General features: G+C 22.1%; 1 protein-coding gene across 7 annotated transcripts in view; it reads left to right on the forward strand.

Annotated features, from left to right (window-relative positions):
- LOC117174882 (centrosomal protein of 192 kDa) overlaps window positions 1-18,374 on the forward strand; it is a 97,248-nt gene that overhangs the window by 77,935 nt on the left and 939 nt on the right. For all 7 annotated transcript variants that reach the window (XM_033364291.1, XM_033364295.1, XM_033364296.1 and 4 more), the window contains 3 exons: window positions 1,358-1,556; window positions 1,647-1,782; window positions 11,514-11,698. In XM_033364291.1, coding sequence (XP_033220182.1) covers window positions 1,358-1,556; window positions 1,647-1,782; window positions 11,514-11,698 — 520 coding nt within the window. The remainder of the gene's footprint in view (window positions 1-1,357; window positions 1,557-1,646; window positions 1,783-11,513; window positions 11,699-18,374) is intronic.

The following is an 18,374-nucleotide window of genomic DNA, read 5'->3' on the forward strand; positions in this document are numbered from 1 at the left end:
AGGCATTTTAAACTATTTTTAAAATTTTAGGAGATTTAAAAAAATTTTAAGGAATTACAAAAGCTTCAAGAAATTTTAAGCGATTTTGAAATATTTTAAAGATATTCAGGATATTTTAAAACTTTACAAGAAATTTTCAATTTATTTCAATATTTTATTGGTATTTCAAAGTATTTTAGGGTATTTAAAAAAATTGCCAGGAATTACAAGAGCTTCCACAAATTTCAAGCGATTTCGAAATATTTTAAAGAATCATAGAATATTTTAAAAGATTCCAAGGAATTTTCAATTGATTTCAATAATTTGAAGGTACTTCAAAGTATTTTTTAAGATTTTAGGTTATTTAAAAAAATTGCAAGAAATTGCGAAAGCTTCAAGAAATTTCAAGCGATTTCGAAATATTTTAAAGAATTTTAGTATATTTTAAAACATTCCGAGAAATTTTCAATTTATTTCAATATTTTATAGGTATTTCAAAGTATTTTAGGGTATTTGAAAAATTGCCGGGAATTACAAGAGCTTCCAGAAATTTCAAGTGATTTCAAAATATTTTAAACAATCATAGAATATTTTAAAAGATTCCAAGGAATTATAAATTGATTTCAATAATCTGAATGGATTTCAAAGTATTTTTTATATTTTATGGTATTTTTTAAAATTTCCAGGAATTACAAAAGCTTCAAGAATTTTTATGCGATTTCGAAATATTTTAAAGAGTTTGAGAATATTTTAAAACATTCCAAGAAATTTTTAATTGATTTCAATATTTTATAGGTATTTCAAAATATTTTAGGGTAATTTTAAAAATTGCAAGACATTACAAAAGCTTGAAGAATTTTTAAGCGATTTCGAAATACTTTAAAGAATTCGAGAATGTTTTAAAACATTCCAAGGAATTACAAATCTTAAGAAAATTGCAAGCGATTTCAAAAGATTTGAACGGATTTACAATATATTAGAATATTTTTAATCGATTTCAATCATACGAAGTAATTTGGAAGGGTTTGAATTATTTGAGGATATTTTAGAAGATTCCAAGGTATTTTTTAAGATATTTGAAAAGTTTCACATGATGCAAAGAAATTGAAATATTTCAGGATATTTTAAAAGATTCCAAATTCCAAGGTATTTATAAAAAGATCCAGGAAGCTTTTTATGGATTTTTAAATTATTTAAAATGAAAATAATTTAACTTTTAATTTAAAAAGTATTTCTAACTTGAAATTGCTTAAAATAATTGAACTTGAAAAATATATCCGTGCCGCAAAAAAAAAACGGGAAATCACCAGAAATTTTTCTATGTGATTAAAAAAGCCACCCTGAAATTTTTATTTCTTTTATTTAAAAAAAAATTCAGCTGTCTATCCATCAATGGCATTCAGCTGGTGCGTAGAACCCACCGAATTATTACTCGGTCCAAATGAAGGTCAGTGGGTTTCACTCGAATTCCGTCCAAGAAAGGAGGATTTGCAATTATTAAGCAAAAGCACCGTATCTCACGTGGGAACATTAAATCTCACTTATGGAGACGAACCGACTCGATTGCGAATTCGAAGGTAAAATTAGCGAAAGCGATCTTTTATTTAAATAAATAAAAAAATACAAATTTTTGAGAATTTTTAATTGATAGAAAATAAATCTTTTAGATTGTTTAATAAGATGAAGGAGTCGGCTCAACAAAGTCGAAAGGAAAATGAATTTTGGAACGTGATTTATCCAATTTGCAAAGCATTTCCTGGAGAAACGTTCATTAGAGACATTACTCTCGTTCGCGACTCAAATGTAAGTTTCTGCATTTTTATATATCTATCTAATCTAAACTAATCTATCTTAGTAAACTGTTTCATTCTTGATTGAAAATTGATTGTTGTATGGTTTAAAAAATAACTATTTTGATAAAAATTCATGTATTTTGTTGAAAATTTATTTTTGGTACATTTATTCCTCTCGGTAGAAATTTCATCTTCTTATTAAAAAATGCAACTGGTTTTGATTCAAAATTAAAATCTTTTTTGGTTGCAATATCAACTATTACATTCTTCGTTGAGAATTCAAATTTTTTGGTTGAAAATTCAACTAATTGGATACAAATTTAATTATTTTGTTGAAAATTCATTCGATTGATACGTATTCTTTTTCGGTTGAAAAATAAAACTCATCTTTCACGGTTAACAATAAACTTTTTTTTAAAATTCTTTCTTTTGGAAAATTTTTCAACTTGGCTTTGAAATTGAACTATTTTGTAGAAAATGCAACAGTTTTTGTTTAAAAATTCTATCATTTGGTTGAAGATTCATAATTTCTATTGAAAATTCATCCCTTCGATTGAGGATTAAACTATTTTGTTAAAAATTCGTCGTTTTTTATTCAAATTAATTTTTCTAACTGGCTTAAATATTATTTTCGGTTGAAAGTTGTGAGTATTTTGGTAAAAATTAATTTTATTTTGTTAAAAATGCAACTGATTTTTCAATTTTTCATTAATCTGTTTTGGTTGAAGATTCGATTATTTTGTGAAAAATTAATCTTTTTAGTTGATTTCAACTATTTTTTATTTAAAAGTAAAATTAATTTTCATGTTTTGTTAAAAAAATATCTATCTTGGCTAAAAAGTCAACTATTAGTTGCAATATATTACTAGGAAAACAAAATTTTACATCTTCCCATTATTTAGTTGAAAGTTGAACTACTTTGTTGAAAATTAATGTTTTTTTATTTTTTAAACCGAATATTTTAATATTTCATTTTCAGTTGGAAATAGATATCTTTTAGTTAAAAATTCAATTATTTGGATAAAAATCTATATGTTTTGTTTTAAATTCGTCTGTTTTGGTAGAAAATAATTTTCTATTTGCATCATAATTCATGTATTTTATTAAAATTTCGTTTTTTTTTTGTGAAAAAAATTATTTTTCTCGGTTGAAAATTCACTTTCTTATTAAAAATTTAACCATATTGTTGAAAATGTAATTATTATGATGAAAATGAAACATATTGTTAAAAAAGTCTTCTTGTATACAAAATTCGTTCTATTGAATTTAAAATTCATCTTTCTTGCTTAAAAATTAACTATCTCGTTTAAAATTCCACTCTTCTAGTAGTAAATTCGACTGTCTTCTGAAAAAATCATATTTTTGTCTTGAAAATTCATTTGATTTGAGAACGCAACTATTTTTGGTTGAATTATAATAATTTTTGTTTAAAAATTCGACCATTTGGTTGAAAATTCATCTTGGTGGGTTCAAAATTGATGTATTTGTTTAAAAAAATTTAAATAGTTTGTAGAAAATTCTTCTTTTTTTACATAAAAGTTCAATTAGTTAGTTGTAAATGTAACTGTTTGGTTAAATATTAATTGTTCTGAGCTTGAAAACCCATCTGTTTTCGATGATTTTAAGGGTTTTTATAGCTTTCAATGTATTTCAAGACATTTTTCAGGATTTCAGGAAATATTATCATAAAATTTCATGGGATTTTATAATATTATGCTGGATTTAAAAAAATTTATTTAATTCTTATTAATTTGTCCTGAATTATTCTAAATTTACTGAATTTTACTTATTTCAATGGATTTTTTTTAGATCATTGGTCTTTTAAAAAAGTAAATGAGACTTCAAAAGATTTCAAGGGATTTAAAATATTTTGGGTTGCTTAAAAAAATTACAAAGAAGCATTATACTGATTTAATAAGAAGTGAGGGATTTGAAGGATTTTAAAAGATTTACAAATATTTTGAGGCATTTCATTTGGAATTCGACCTGAATTCTTTTGAATTCTTCTAAATTCACTTAATTTCACTCAACCTAATGGCTTTTTAAAAAATGGTTTATTTAATTCAGCTTGAAGTATTGTAAACTCATCTTAAATTTTCGCATATTTTTAAATTCTTTTCAATTCACTTGATTGCTGTTTAAATTCAGCTTCATTTTTTATGAAATTTATCGAATTCTTATTTCCCTTAAATTATTCTAAATTCACTCAATTTTACTTGATTTAATAGATTTTTGTTTTAATTTTTTATATGTTTTAAATATTCTCAATTCACTTGATTGCTTTTTGAATTCAGTCGTATTTTTGTTGAAATTCATCGAATTCTTCTTATTTCTCTTAAATTCTTCTAAATTCACTCAAAGTGTACTGAAATAATTTTAACGAATTTCCAAGGGTCTTAATAATTTTAAGGGATTTTAATATTTTAATGCACTCTGAATTCTTATTAATTGATCCTAAATTCTTTTGAATTCTTCGAAATTCTTTAAATTTTATTCAATTCAATGGATTCATAAAAATTTTCATGAGCATTTTATCGAATTCTTTTGAATGCCATTTTAATTTTTTAAGCCCATTTCAAACTTAATTAAATGATTTTTAAAAAAATATTTTTGATTTGCTTTCAATTCACTTTATTTCTTTTTTAATTCAGCTTGATTTCTTATGAATTTAATCGTTCTCTTCTCACATGTTACTGAAATCAATCGAATTTTTTCGACTTTTTAAATTATTTCCAATTCATTTGAATTCTTTTGATGAAATATTTTCATTTTAAATAAAAAAAAACAATTCAATTAAAATAAAAAATACGAATTTTCAACATAATACTTGAATCCTCGGCAAAGAAAGATTTTTCAATCAATAAAGAAAACAAAATTTCATTAAAAATATTGAACTTAAATTTCAAAAAACAAGATAAATTTTATACCAATAAGATTAATTTTTTTACTACAAAAGAAGAATTCTCAAGAAAATAAATTGTTAACCAAATAGTTGAAATTTCAACCAAGAAGATTAATTTTCTACCCAAAAAAAGACCAATTTTCAAAAAACTTTTTAAACTTTTAATCAAATAGTTGAATATGTAAACAAAAAAATCAATTTTTTACTAAAAATAAAATTCTAATAAAACGAGCGAATGTTCTACAAAAAAATTGAATTTTATACCATATAGTTGAAATTTCTACCAAACTGTTTAATTTCAACGACAAGAAGATGAATTTTCTATGAAAAAAATTGAACTTTTTCAATGAAATTTATACAATTTTATCAAAAAGTTGATTTGCAATCAAATAATTAAATTTTCAATAAAAAAATTAATTTTTATTCCAAAAGAGAGAATTATCAACTAAGTAGTTCAATTTTCAGCCGCAAAAAATTGAATTTTTAAAAAAATAGTTCAACTTTCAACTGAGGAGTTTAATTTTGAACTTAAAAAGATGAATTTAGAATAAGAAATATATCAGTTTATATTTGAACAAAAAAATATTTTGGTTTTAAATAAAAAAACACAATTGAATTTAATTAGAAAAGACAAAGTTTCAACAAAATAGTTGAATCCTTAACCAAGACAGATTAATTTGAACGCAACAGTTGCATTTTTCTTTTCTAGCAAAACAGGCAATTTTTCAAGAAAATTCATACATTTTCAACGATATAGTTGAATTTTCAACTAAAAAAGACACATTTCTAGCCATATCGATCGATTTTGAATTTAAACATGTCAATTTAAAGTTAAATTTCAAACCAAAAGGATAATTTTTTTTTAAATATATGAATTTTCGACGTAACAGTTTAATTTTGTAATAAAAAGACAAATTTTCAATCAAATAGGTGAATTTGGAACTAAAAAATACAAATTTTCAACCAAAATGGAATATTTAAATTTTCAACCAAACTGGTTCATTTTAAACTAAAATTATGAATCTTTAACTGGAATCGTTGAATTTTAAACCAAGAGGATGAGTTTTCCATCATGAAAATTAATTTCTGCCAAAAAGACGAATTTTCAATTTAAAAATATAATAAATAAAGTTAATAGTTAAATTTTCGGTTAAAAAAAAGTAATTTTCAACTAAAGAGATGCACAAAAAATTAATTTGTTAACAAAAGGATTTAACTTTTAACCACGCAATAAAAGTTGGATTACAAAAAAGATTAATTCTGAATAAAAAATATTGTAGTTGATATTTCAATAAAAAAAAGAATTTAATTTTAATCATTTAAATCATTTCAATTCATCAAGAGAAAAAACGATTTTTTTTTTAATTTAACATTTAACTAAAAAAGATTTTTTTTTATCAAGAAAGAGAAAATATTTCACACAAACTGGTCAATTTTCAGCAAATCACATACAGTTTCATCGAGATACTTAAGTTTTCAACTAAAGGCGATCAATTTTTAACCAAAAATAATAATAATAATGTGGATTTTCAAATAAGAAGGTTAATTTTCTACCAGAAAATACCATTTTGTTCACAAATTACATGAATTTTTAGCCAAAGAAGATAATTTTTCAATCACAAGTTAAATAGTGCAATTTTCATTTTTGAAAAATAAATCCAACAAAAAAATACGAATTTTCAACTGTATCAGTCAAATTTTCAGTACAAAATTTTAATTTTCAACCAAAAATAAAAGAAATTTCACAAAAATAGTTAAATTTTCAATTAAAATTATCAATCTTTACCCAAAAAAAAATTAATTTTTAACAAAAAGTGTCCAACTTTCTACCCAATAGTTGAATTTTTATCCAAAAAATATGAAAGCAAAATATTATTTTTTTAAGCAAATAAATAATTTTCAAACAAAAAAGGATATTTAAATTTGCAGACGAAAAAATTAATTTCATCAAAAAAAAAAAAAATGATTTGCCAAAAAAATAATTAAAGTTTGGAACTAAAAAGATTAGTTTTCTATAAAAAAAAGACGAATATTCTACAAAATAGTTGAATTTTTAGTCAAAATAAGATAGGTTTTGAACAAAAAAATGGAAGAATCACATTTTATTCAATAATAATCATTTTAAAATTAGAAAAGCGAATATGAAGTGAAATAAGATTTTTCAACAAAGCAAAAAAAATGGAATTTTCGACCAAGTAGTTGAATTTTTAAGGCAAAAATACAATTATTAATCTTAAACCAAAAAAATTAATTTTCAATAAAGTAGTTCAATTTCCAGTCAAGGAGTCCAAATTTCAACCTAAAAATATTAATTTTAAACCGAAATTTGGCTGAAAATTCAATTGTTTTGATAGAAAATTATGTTTTTTTTGTCAAAAACTCATATTTAGGTTTAAAAATTCGTCATTTCAACTTTAAAATGAAAAAATTTGCTTGGAATTTTTTTCTATTTCATATCTGAAAATTAATTCTTAATAGAAAATTAATTTTTTGATTGAATTCAACTGTTTTTTATTTTTAATTTATTTATTTTTCGCTTGAAATATCCTTTTTTCTTGGGAAATTTGCTATATTTATGGAAATTCTTTTTGTTTATCACAATAAATATTAATTTCTTAAAACTGAAAATGTAACAATTCTATTTTTAGTAGAAAATGAATCTGTTTTTTAGTTGACAACTCAAGTGTTGGGTTCAAAATTCGTCTTTTTTGGTTCGAAATTAATTTATTTGCATAAAAAATCAACAGTTGAGTTGAAATTTTTTCTGTCCCTTGACTACAAAAGTCTTTCTTAGTTGATGTTCCTATTTTTTGGTTAAATTCAACTGTTTTTGACATAAAATCATAAGATCAAGATTCATCATTTTAATTGAAAATTTAACTATTTTTGTGGAAATTCCTTAGTTTTTGGTTGAAAATTAATTTTTTGTACTGAAAATGTGACTATTTCAGTTGAAACTTTAATTTTTTTGTTGTAAATTAATTTTTTTTCGATGAAATTCATTTTTTTTATCTGAAAATTTAAGTATATTTTTTGGTGATTTAATTCAATTGTTTTTGACATAAAATTTTGACCTTTCTTAGCTTAAATATCAACTATTACATTTTTCGTTGAGAGTTAATTTTTTGTTGTTGTAAAAATTCAGTTATTAGGTTGAAAGTTGAACTCTTTCGTTAAAAATTAATTTTCTGCGTTAGGATTCATAATTTTAATTGAAAATTTAACTATTTTTGTGAAATTTCTTTTATTTTCGGTTGAAAATTAAATTTTTTTACTGAAAATTTGACTGTTCCAGTTGGAAATTCATCAAAATCGTTGAAAATTCATTACCATATAATTGAAATTTTTACTGTTTAGTTTAAGATTCGTTTTTTTTTGTTTGAAATTAAATTTTCTAACTGAACATTTAGAGATTATATTTTTGGTTGAAAATTGATCGCCTTTAGTTGAAAACGCAAGTATCTCGTTGAAACTGCATGTAATTTGTTGGAAATTGACCAGTTTTTTTGCAATGTTTTCTCTTTCTTGACAAAAAAATCTTTTTCAGTCAAAAATTAAATGAAAAAAAGTCGTATCTTATTTTGATGAATTGAAATGGTTTTAATTAATTACAGTAGAAACCTTAACTATTTTGTTGAAAATTGTTTTTTTTTTTTTTTTTTTACTAAAAATGTCATTATTCCAGTTGAATATTCCATTACTTAGGTTAAAAATTCATCTTTTTGGTTAAAAATTACTTTTTTTTACCCGAAAATTTAACTATTTATTTTTTTAATTATATTCTTTAATTGAAAATTCCTTCTTTTTTGGTATAAATTAATTGTTAGATTGAAAATTCATCTTTTTTATTTAAAATATAACGATTCCAGTTGAAGATTCATAATTTTAGTGTAAAATGAATCAGTTTAATTGAAAATTTGTCTTTTTTTGTACAAAATTAAACTATTTCGTTGAAAATTCATGTATTTTGTTGAAAAGTCGTTGTTTTGGTAGAGTATTTTTCTGTTGGTTTGAAAATTCATCTTTTTGGTTGAAAATTACTTTTTCTTTACCCGAAAATTTAACTATTCATTTTTTCAATTATACTTTTAAATTTAAAATTTATCTTTTTGGTTTAAAATATAACGATTCCAGTTGAAGATTCCTAATTTTAGTTAAATTCGTATTTTTTAGTTCAAAATTCACCGTTTTGATTGAAAGTTTGTCTTTTTTAGTAAAAAATTAAACTATTTTGTTGAAACTTCATGTATTTTGTTGAAAAATCGTTATTTTTATAGAATATTTACCGTTTTTGAAAAATTCATCTTTTTGGTTAAAAATTACTTTTTTTTTACCCGAAAATTTAACTATTCATTTTTTTAATTATATTTTTTAATTGAAAATTCATCTTTTTGGTTTAAAATATAACGATTTCAGTTGAAGATTCATAATTTTAGTTTAAAATGAATCAGTTTGATTAAAAATTTTTCTTTTTTAATACAAAATTAAACTATTTTATTGAAAAATTGTTGTTTTGGTAGAGTATTTATCTTTCTGTTTAAAAATTCATCTTTTTGGTTAAAAATTAGTTTTTTTTACCCGAAAATTTAACTATTCATTTTTTTAATTATATTTTTTTAATGAAAATTCGTCTTTTTTGGTATAAATTAATTGTCGTGATTGAAAATTCATCTTTTTGGTTTAATATATAACGATTTCAGTTGAAGATTCATAATTTTAGTTTAAAATGAATCAGTTTGATTAAAAATTTATCTTTTTAAATACAAAATTAAACTATTTTGTTGACAAATCGTTGTCTTTGTAGAGTATTTATCTTTTTGTTTAAAAATTCATCTTTTTGGTTAAAAATTACTTTTTTTACCCGAAAATTTAACTATTCATTTCTTTAATTATATTTTTTAATTGAAAATTCATCTTTTTGGTTTGAAATACGATTCCAGTTGAAGATTCATAATTTTAGTTTAAAATGAATCAGTTTGATTAAAAATTTGTCTTTTTTTTGTACAAAATTAAACTATTTCGTTGAAAATTCATGTACTTTGTTGAAAAATCGTTGTTTTGGTAGAATATTTATCTTTTTGTTTGAAAATTCATCTTTTTGGTTGAAAATTAATTTATCTTTTTCTTTGGAAATTCATCTTTTTGGTTAAAAATTACTTTTTTTTACCTGAAAATTTAACTATTCATTTTTTAATTATATTTTTTTAATGAAAATTCGTCTTTTTTGGTAGAAATTAATTTTCATGATTGAAAATTCATCTTTTTCGTTTGAAATACAACGATTCCAGTTGAAGATTCATAATTTCAGTTTAAAATGAATCAGTTTGATTAAAAATGTGTCTTTTTGTACAAAATTAAACTATTTCGTTGAAAATTCATGTATTTTTTTGAAATATCGTTGTTTTGGTAGAGTATTTATCTTTTTGTTTGAAAATTCATCTTTTTGGTTGAAAATTACTTTTTTTGACCCGAAAATTTAACTATTTATTTTTTTAATTATATTTTTTTAATGAAAATTCGTCTTTTTTGGTATAAATTAATTGTCGTGATTGAAAATTTATCTTTTTGGTTTAAAATACAACGATTTCAGTCGAAGATTCATAATTTTAGTTTAAAATGAATCAGTTTGATTAAAAATTTGTCTTTTTTTTGTACAAAATTAAACTATTTCGTTGATAATTCATGTATTTTGTTGAAAAATCGTTGTTTTGGTAGAGTATTTATCTTTTTGTTTGAAAATTCATCCTTTTGTTTAAAATTTAAGTATTCCAGTTGAAGCTTCATCATTTTAGTTAAACATTCTTCACTTTGATAAAAATTATATATTTTTTTAAATGAAAATGTGTCTACTATATTTTTGTTTGCAAATTGATATTTTTTAATTCCAAATCGAACGATTTGGCTGAATGTGTGTTTTTTTTAGTAGAAAATTCAACTATATCGTTGAAAATGTATGTGTTTTGTTTAAAAAAATCATTTGTTTTGGTATAAAATTAACTTTTGTTTGCAAATTAATCTTCTTGTTTGAAAATTCATCTTTTTAGTTTAAAATTCAACTATTGCAGTGGAAGATTCATAATTTTAGTTAAAAATTCATCAGTTTGGTTACAAATTAATTTTTTTTAAACTAAAAATGTATCTATTCCATTTTTGTTTAAAAATTGATATCTTGTAATTAAAAATCCAATGATTTGGCTGAAAAATTGCCTTTTTTTTAGTTGACAATTCAACTACATCGTTCTAAATTCATGTCTTTGTTGAAAAATCGCCTCTTTGGTAGAAAATTAATTTTTTTTGTTTGCAAAATAATCCTCTTGTTTGAAAATTCATCTATTTTGTGGAAAATTCAAGTATTTCAATTGAAATATTCATAATTTTATTTTTAAATTGATTTTTTTGGTCGAAAATGATACAACTTGGTTGGAAGTTGAACTCTTTTGTTAAAAATGTACATTTTTTATTTAAAATTCATCTATTGAAGTTGAAGATTCATCATTTTCTTTAAAAATTTATCACTTTTGTTAGAAATGTTTTTATTTTCTTTTTTTATTTGGTGACAAATTAATTATTTGAACTGAAAACTTAATTATTCCATTTTTTGTTAAACACTGATATTTTTAGTTCAAGATTACATATTTGGTTGAAAATTGATCTGTTTTATTTGAAATTATACTATTTAGTACTTCAGAGAAAAATTCAAGAAATTAATTTTTACGTTTTCCTTATTATTTTATTATTTAATTAATCCATGATGCATTGGTGATATCTGGAAAAACGAGGAATTGTCAGGGAATTGAAAAAAAAAATTGAAATAAAATTTCAATTAATCCTATTTACAGATAAATCTTGGAGACCTTTGTAGAGGGGTCCATCAGCAAGAATTGAAATTAACTGTGGAAACGAGTGCTGATGAAACTATGTCTATTTTGCAAGACGATATGGATGATACTCAAACTTTCTATTCACTTTGCAGTGATAGCTGTAACGATATTTCGGTCACTGGAGATAGTTATTTACCCGCTGAGTAAGTAATTTTTGTTTTTAATTTTAAAAAAAGAGTTTTTTCTGAATGTTTAAAATATCTTAAAATTCGATTATCAAATTTCATTTCACGAAAAACTATTCTTTCTTCTATTTCAAGGTCTGTCCATAAAATGACATTAATTTTATAAATAAAAATTTGAACTTTCGATTACATATTCACTAAGTTAATAGGTAAAAATTGCTATAAAGCATATGTAAACACTTTTTGACAATTCAGAAATATTTTTCAATATTTCTTTTGTAATATATAATTTTACAACACTTTAAGATTTGGGGTTGTCACAGCTGAATTCTTTGGAATTCCCTTCAAATCTATTGAATTCAATAGACCTTTTTTTTTGGATTTTTTTTGAAAATTAAATTCACCCTGAAAACTTTCCAATAAATCTGGAATTCTTGTGAATCTTAAATGATTCTGATTTACGAAATTCTATATACTTCCATTTATCTGAATATGATCTTTTTTAATACAATTTTCTTGGAATTAAAAAATTTTGTTTTGATTTCTGTATCCTGAATTAATTTAAATTTATTTAGAAGTCACTTTAAATTATTTTTAATTCATCCTGAATTATCTTGAATTTTTTTATTCTACCTGTAATCTTTCAAATTCACTGAAATTTTACTGAAGTTAATGAAATATTGTGCATTTTTTTAAATTCATTTTGAATCCACCCCGAATTTTTAATGCTTTATTCTAAATTCTTTCAAATTGTTTCAATTCTTCTGATTTTTAAGTATCTCTGATTTCTCTGAAATTTCCTTGAACTATTTTAAATTTACTGAAATTTTACTGATTTCAATGAATTTTTTTTTCAATTCACTTGAATTTATTTGGAATTTCTCTTGAATTCTTATTAATTCATCCTTCATTCTTTTAATTTCTTTTAATTCTTCCTGAATTCTCTAGAATTATTCTCAATTCACTCCGATTTTATTGAAATGAAAAGAATATATTTTATTTGTTCTAATTGATTTGAAGTTCACACAGATATTGTTTTAATTCTTCCTCCATTTTCTTGAATTCTGCTAAATTCTATCTAATTTTACTAAAATCAGTCAGATATTGGATACCAAGTTTTTTCAACATTTAGGAATTCAGTTATTCAGTTAACTCAGAAAATTAATATTCTATTAATTAATTAATTAATTAATTAATTAATTAATATTGATATATAATAATATTCAAGCACGAATTTTCAACAATCTATATAAATTTTCAAACAAATAATTTGAAAAATGGATGTGACATTAATCCAAATTTTATTTGCTTAATTTTTAATTACAATTTTTTGCGATTCTAAAATTTTTTAACTAGAAACAATTTTCTTTAGGGAAAAATAATTTCGAATGAAACAAAAATTGTTCTGTCTTGCAGTCAAGATAATAAATAAACTCTCAACAAAAGACTAAAATTTTTATAAAATATTTGAATTGTCAACAAAGAAGATTTATTTTTTACCAAAATTTGTTACCAACCATTTTCTACCAAAAAAGATGATTTTTCAACAAAATACATAAAATTTTAACCATATACAGTTAAGTTTTAAATCAAAAACGATTAATTTTTAATCAAGTAGTTTAATTTTCAACCGAGAAGATTAATTTCATACCAAAAAGGTCGAATTTTAAACCAAATGTATTACTTTTTAACCAATAATAGTTGATTTTTCAACAAATAAAATTAATATTCTACAAAATACATAAATTTTTCATCAAATAGTTGAATTTTAAACCAAGATGATTAATTTTCTACCAAAAAAGATAAATTTTCAACTAAATATATTAATTTTTAACCAAATACAGTTAAATTTTCAACAAAAACGATTAATTTTTTATCAAATAGTTCAATTTTCAACCAAGAAGATTAATTTTCTATCAAGCGGCACGAAGTTTTAACCATTTAAATAAATTTTCAAGTAAATAATTTCTTGTGAGGAGAATTCATTTTCAATTAAAAAATTTTCTTTTTTTCTACCTTGCAGTTAAGAAAATAAATAAACTCTAAAAAAATACTACAATTTTTAACAAAGATGAATAATTTTCTACCAAAAAAGATGAATATTTAACAAAATACATTAATTTTTATACAAATACGGTGAATTTTTAACGAAAAAGATTATTTTTTAATCAAATAGTTGAATTGTCCAACCAAGAAAATTAATTTTTTTACCAAGTAAAGTCAAATTTTTAATTAAGAAGATAAATTTTTTACCAAGAAAAAAGAATTTAAAAAAATACATACATTTTTAATTAAATAGTTAAATTTTCTACTAAGATGATTAATTTTCTACAAAAAATATGATTTTTCAATAGAATACATTAATTTTCAACTAAATACAGTAAAATTTTTAACTCAGAACATTAATTTTATACCAAAAAGAACAAATGTTCAACAAAATGCATTACTTTTTAACCATAATTATCCAAAAAGGATGAATTAAAAAAAATACAATAATTTTAAACCAAATACAGTTGAATTTTGAACCAAAACGATTTATTTTTAATCAAATACTTGAATTTTCAACCAAAAAGATGCATTTTTAACCAAACAACTTGTGTGAAAATATCCATCATTACATTTTTCTTTGAAAATTCAACTTTTTAAGTTGGAAATTTAACACTTCGGTTAAAAGTTGAACTACTTTCTTAAAACTTCACTCTTTTAATTAAAGATTCATCATTTTAGTTGAAAATTGTTTTGTTTTAATAAAAATTAATTCTCATAAATGAAAACCAAATAATAAAATTTATAAATAAAATGATAATCTTCAGGAAAAAGTTATTAAGAAACAATATGTCCTGAAAAATGAATTTTTTTCTGGCAGAAAATCAATCTTCTTATTATAAAATAAAACTTTTTTGAGAATTGCTGTTTTATCTGGCTTGGAAATTCAATAATTTGGTACACAATTTTAAAAAAGTAAATTATTTTACTGAAAAAAAATTGAGAAAAAAATATTAATTTAGTATAAAATATAAATAACCTTGAATTTTCAAACAGGAGGATTAATTTTATGAGAAAAAGGACGAATTTTTAACAAAATACGTGAATTTTTGAACAAAAAAGATTAATTTTCAACCAAAAAAGACGAATTTTCAAAAAAATACATACATTTTCAATTAAATAGTTAAATTTTCGTCTACGGTGATTAATTTTCTACCAAAAAAGACGAATTAAAAAAAACATAGTTTTAATCAATTTATTGAATTTTCCACCAAGATGATTAATTTGTACCCAAATACAGTTTAATTTTCAAACCGGAAGATTAATTTTATACCAAAAACGACGAATTTGTAACAAAATACATGAATTCTTAATGAATAAAAGTTGAATTTTTAACAAAGAAGCCGAATTTTCGAACAAAAAAGACGAAGTTACAAAAAAATATGTAAATTTTTAAATAAATAGTTGAATTTTTAAGAAAGAAGACGAATTTTATACCATAAAGGACGAATTTTTAACAAAGTACATTAATTTTTAACCAAGTACAGTTGAACTTTCAACAAAAGCGATTAATTTATAATCAAATAGTTCAATTTTCGACTAAGATGATTAATTTTCTACAAAAAAAGAAGATTTCTCGACAAAATATGTATTAATTTTTAACCAAATACAGTTTCGTTTTCAATAAAAAAATTAATTTTTAATCAGATAGTTTGATTTTTCAACTAAGAAGATTAATTTTATACCAAAAAGGAAGCATTTTTAACAAAATGCATTACTTTTTAGTCAATAATAGTGGAATTTTTAACCAAGAAAATTAATTTTTTATAAAATACATAAATTTTTCACCAAATAGTTGAATTTTAAACCAAGATGAATAATTTTCTACTAAAAAATATGAATTTTCAACAAAATATTATCATTTTTAACTAAATGTAGTTGAATTTTCAACCAAAACGATTAATTTTTATTCAAAAAGTTAAATTTTCAACAAAGGAGATTAGTTTTCTACTAAAAAAGATGAATTTTCAGCAAAATACAGTACTTTTTAACCAATGAATTGAATTTTTAAACAAGAAGATGAGTTTTCTACCAAGATAGACGAATTGTCAAAATAGTGCAAATTTTTGTATTTAAATAGTTAAATTTTCAACAAAGACAATTAATCTTTTACTAAAAAGGACGGATTTTCAACAAAATGCATTACTTTTATCCAATAATAGTGGAATTTTTATCCAAGAAAATTAATATTCTACAAAGTTCATAAATTTTTAATGAAAGAGTTAAAATTTTAAACCAAGAGGAATACTTTTCTACTAAAAAAAAAATTAATTCTCAACAACTTATAATCATTTTTAACCAAATACAGTTGAATTTTCAACAAAAAAGATTAATTTATAATCAAAAAGTTAAATTTTCAATTAAGAAGATTGATTTTATACCAAAAAGGAGCATTTTTAACAAAATGCGTTACTTTTTGACAAATAACAGTTGAATTTTTAATCATGAAAGTTATTATTCTCCAAAATCCATACATATTTAATGAAAGAGTTGAATTTTCAACAACATATAATCAATTTTTAACCAAATACAGTTGAATTTTCCACAAAAATTATTAATTTTCTACAAAAAAAGATGATTTTTCAACAAAATGCACTAATTTTTCACCAAATTCAGTGACGTTTTCAATTAAAAAGATGAATTTGTGATCAAATATTTAAATTTTAAACCAAGTAGATTAATTTTTAACAAAATGCGTTACTTTTTAACGAATAAAAATTGAATTTTTAACCAAGAAAATTAATATTCTCGAAAATACATACATTTTTAATCAAATAGTTTAATTTTAAACCAAGATAATTAATTTTCTACCAAAAAAAGATGAATTTTTAGCAAAATACTTTAATTTTTAACCAAAGACAGTTGAATTTTCAACAAAAAAGATTAATTTTTTACCAAAAAAAAGAAGATTTTTCAACAAAATACATTAATTTTTAACCAAATTCAGTGACGTTTTCAATTAAAAAGATGACTTTTTGATCAAATATTGAAATTTTAAACCAAGAAGATTAATTTTTAACAAAATGCGTTACTTTTTAACGAATAAAAATTGAATTTTTTACCAAGAATATTAATATTCTCGAAAATACATACATTTTTAATCAAATAGTTTAATTTTAAACCAACATAATTAATTTTCTACCAAAAAAAGATGAATTATTAACAAAAGACCTTAATTTTTAACCAAAGACGGTTGAACTTTCAACAAAAGCGATTAATTTATAATCTAATAGTTCAATTTTCGACTAAGATGAATAATTTTATACAAAAAAGAAGATTTTTCGACAAAATACATTAATTTTTAACCAAATACAGTTTCGTTTTCAGTAAAAAAATCAATTTTTAATCAGATAGTTGAATTGTCAACCAAGAAGATTAATTTTATACCAAAAAGGACGCATTTTTAACAAAGTGCATTACATTTTAGCCAATGATAGTGAAATTTTTAACCAAGAAAATTAATTTTTTACAAAATACATACATTTTTCACCAAATAGTTGAATTTTAAACAAAGATGATTAATTTTCTACTAAAAAAGATGAAATTTTAACAAAATACATTAATTTTCAACAAAATGCGTTACTTTTTAACGAATAAAAATTGAATTTTTAACCAAGAAAATTAATATTCTCCAAAATACATACATTTTTAATCAAATAGTTAAATTTTAAACCAAGATGATCAATTTTCTACCAAAAAAATGATGAATTTTTAACAAAGTACATTAATTTTTAAACAAGGACAGTTGAAATTTCAACAAAAGCGATTAATTTATAATCAAATAGTTCAATTTTCGACTAAAATGATAAATTTTTCCACAAAAAAAAGAAGATTTTTCGACAAAATACATTAATTTTTAACCAAATAGCTTGTGTTAAAATATCCACCATTACATTAGTTTTCTTTGAAAATTCAACACTTTGCTTGAAAGTTGAACTGCATTCTTAAAATTTAATTTGTTTTTAAGGGTATGTGACACAGCTAAATACCTATATTACCGACCTCACTTTTTCAGTTCTATGAATGTTTTTTTAAACCTAAGAACTTTTTATAAATAAAATATCGAGCTGAAACTTTGGAAAATGTATTAGAGTACAATAAAGTACGTTTAGGTACTGCATTTTAGTAGGAACTTCACTGAAAATTATTTCATCTTTTTTCTGAACCTCGACATTTTTTGAACGTTCGAACTTTTTTTATACATAAAATATCGGTCTCAAACGTTGAAAAATGCAAGAGACGAAAGAAAACTACATTTAAGTACAAAGCTTAATAATAAAAGAGGTAAAAAAAGAATTTCAACTATCAATTCCATCGGCATCAGCCGGTAACGTTGTACACGAAAATACGAACCCTTTAGAGCTTCGTCTAGTGGCCGCCAGGGTTCGAATTTGTTAATTGAAAATTTGCCTTGTTTTAAGGGCATGTGACACAGCTATACCTATATATATATACCTATATTACCGATCACAGTTTTTCAGTTCACTGAATGTTCTTTTGAACTTTTTTTGTAAATAAAATATCGAGCTGAAACTTTGGGAAATGGATTAGAGCACAATAAAGTACGTTTAGGTACTGCATTTTGGTAGGAACTTCACTGAAAATTATTTCATCTTTTTTCTGAACCTCAACATTTTTTGAACGTTCG

This window comes from Belonocnema kinseyi, chromosome 6 (genome assembly GCF_010883055.1).
Source record: "Belonocnema kinseyi isolate 2016_QV_RU_SX_M_011 chromosome 6, B_treatae_v1, whole genome shotgun sequence".
Lineage (NCBI taxonomy): Eukaryota > Metazoa > Arthropoda > Insecta > Hymenoptera > Cynipidae > Belonocnema > Belonocnema kinseyi.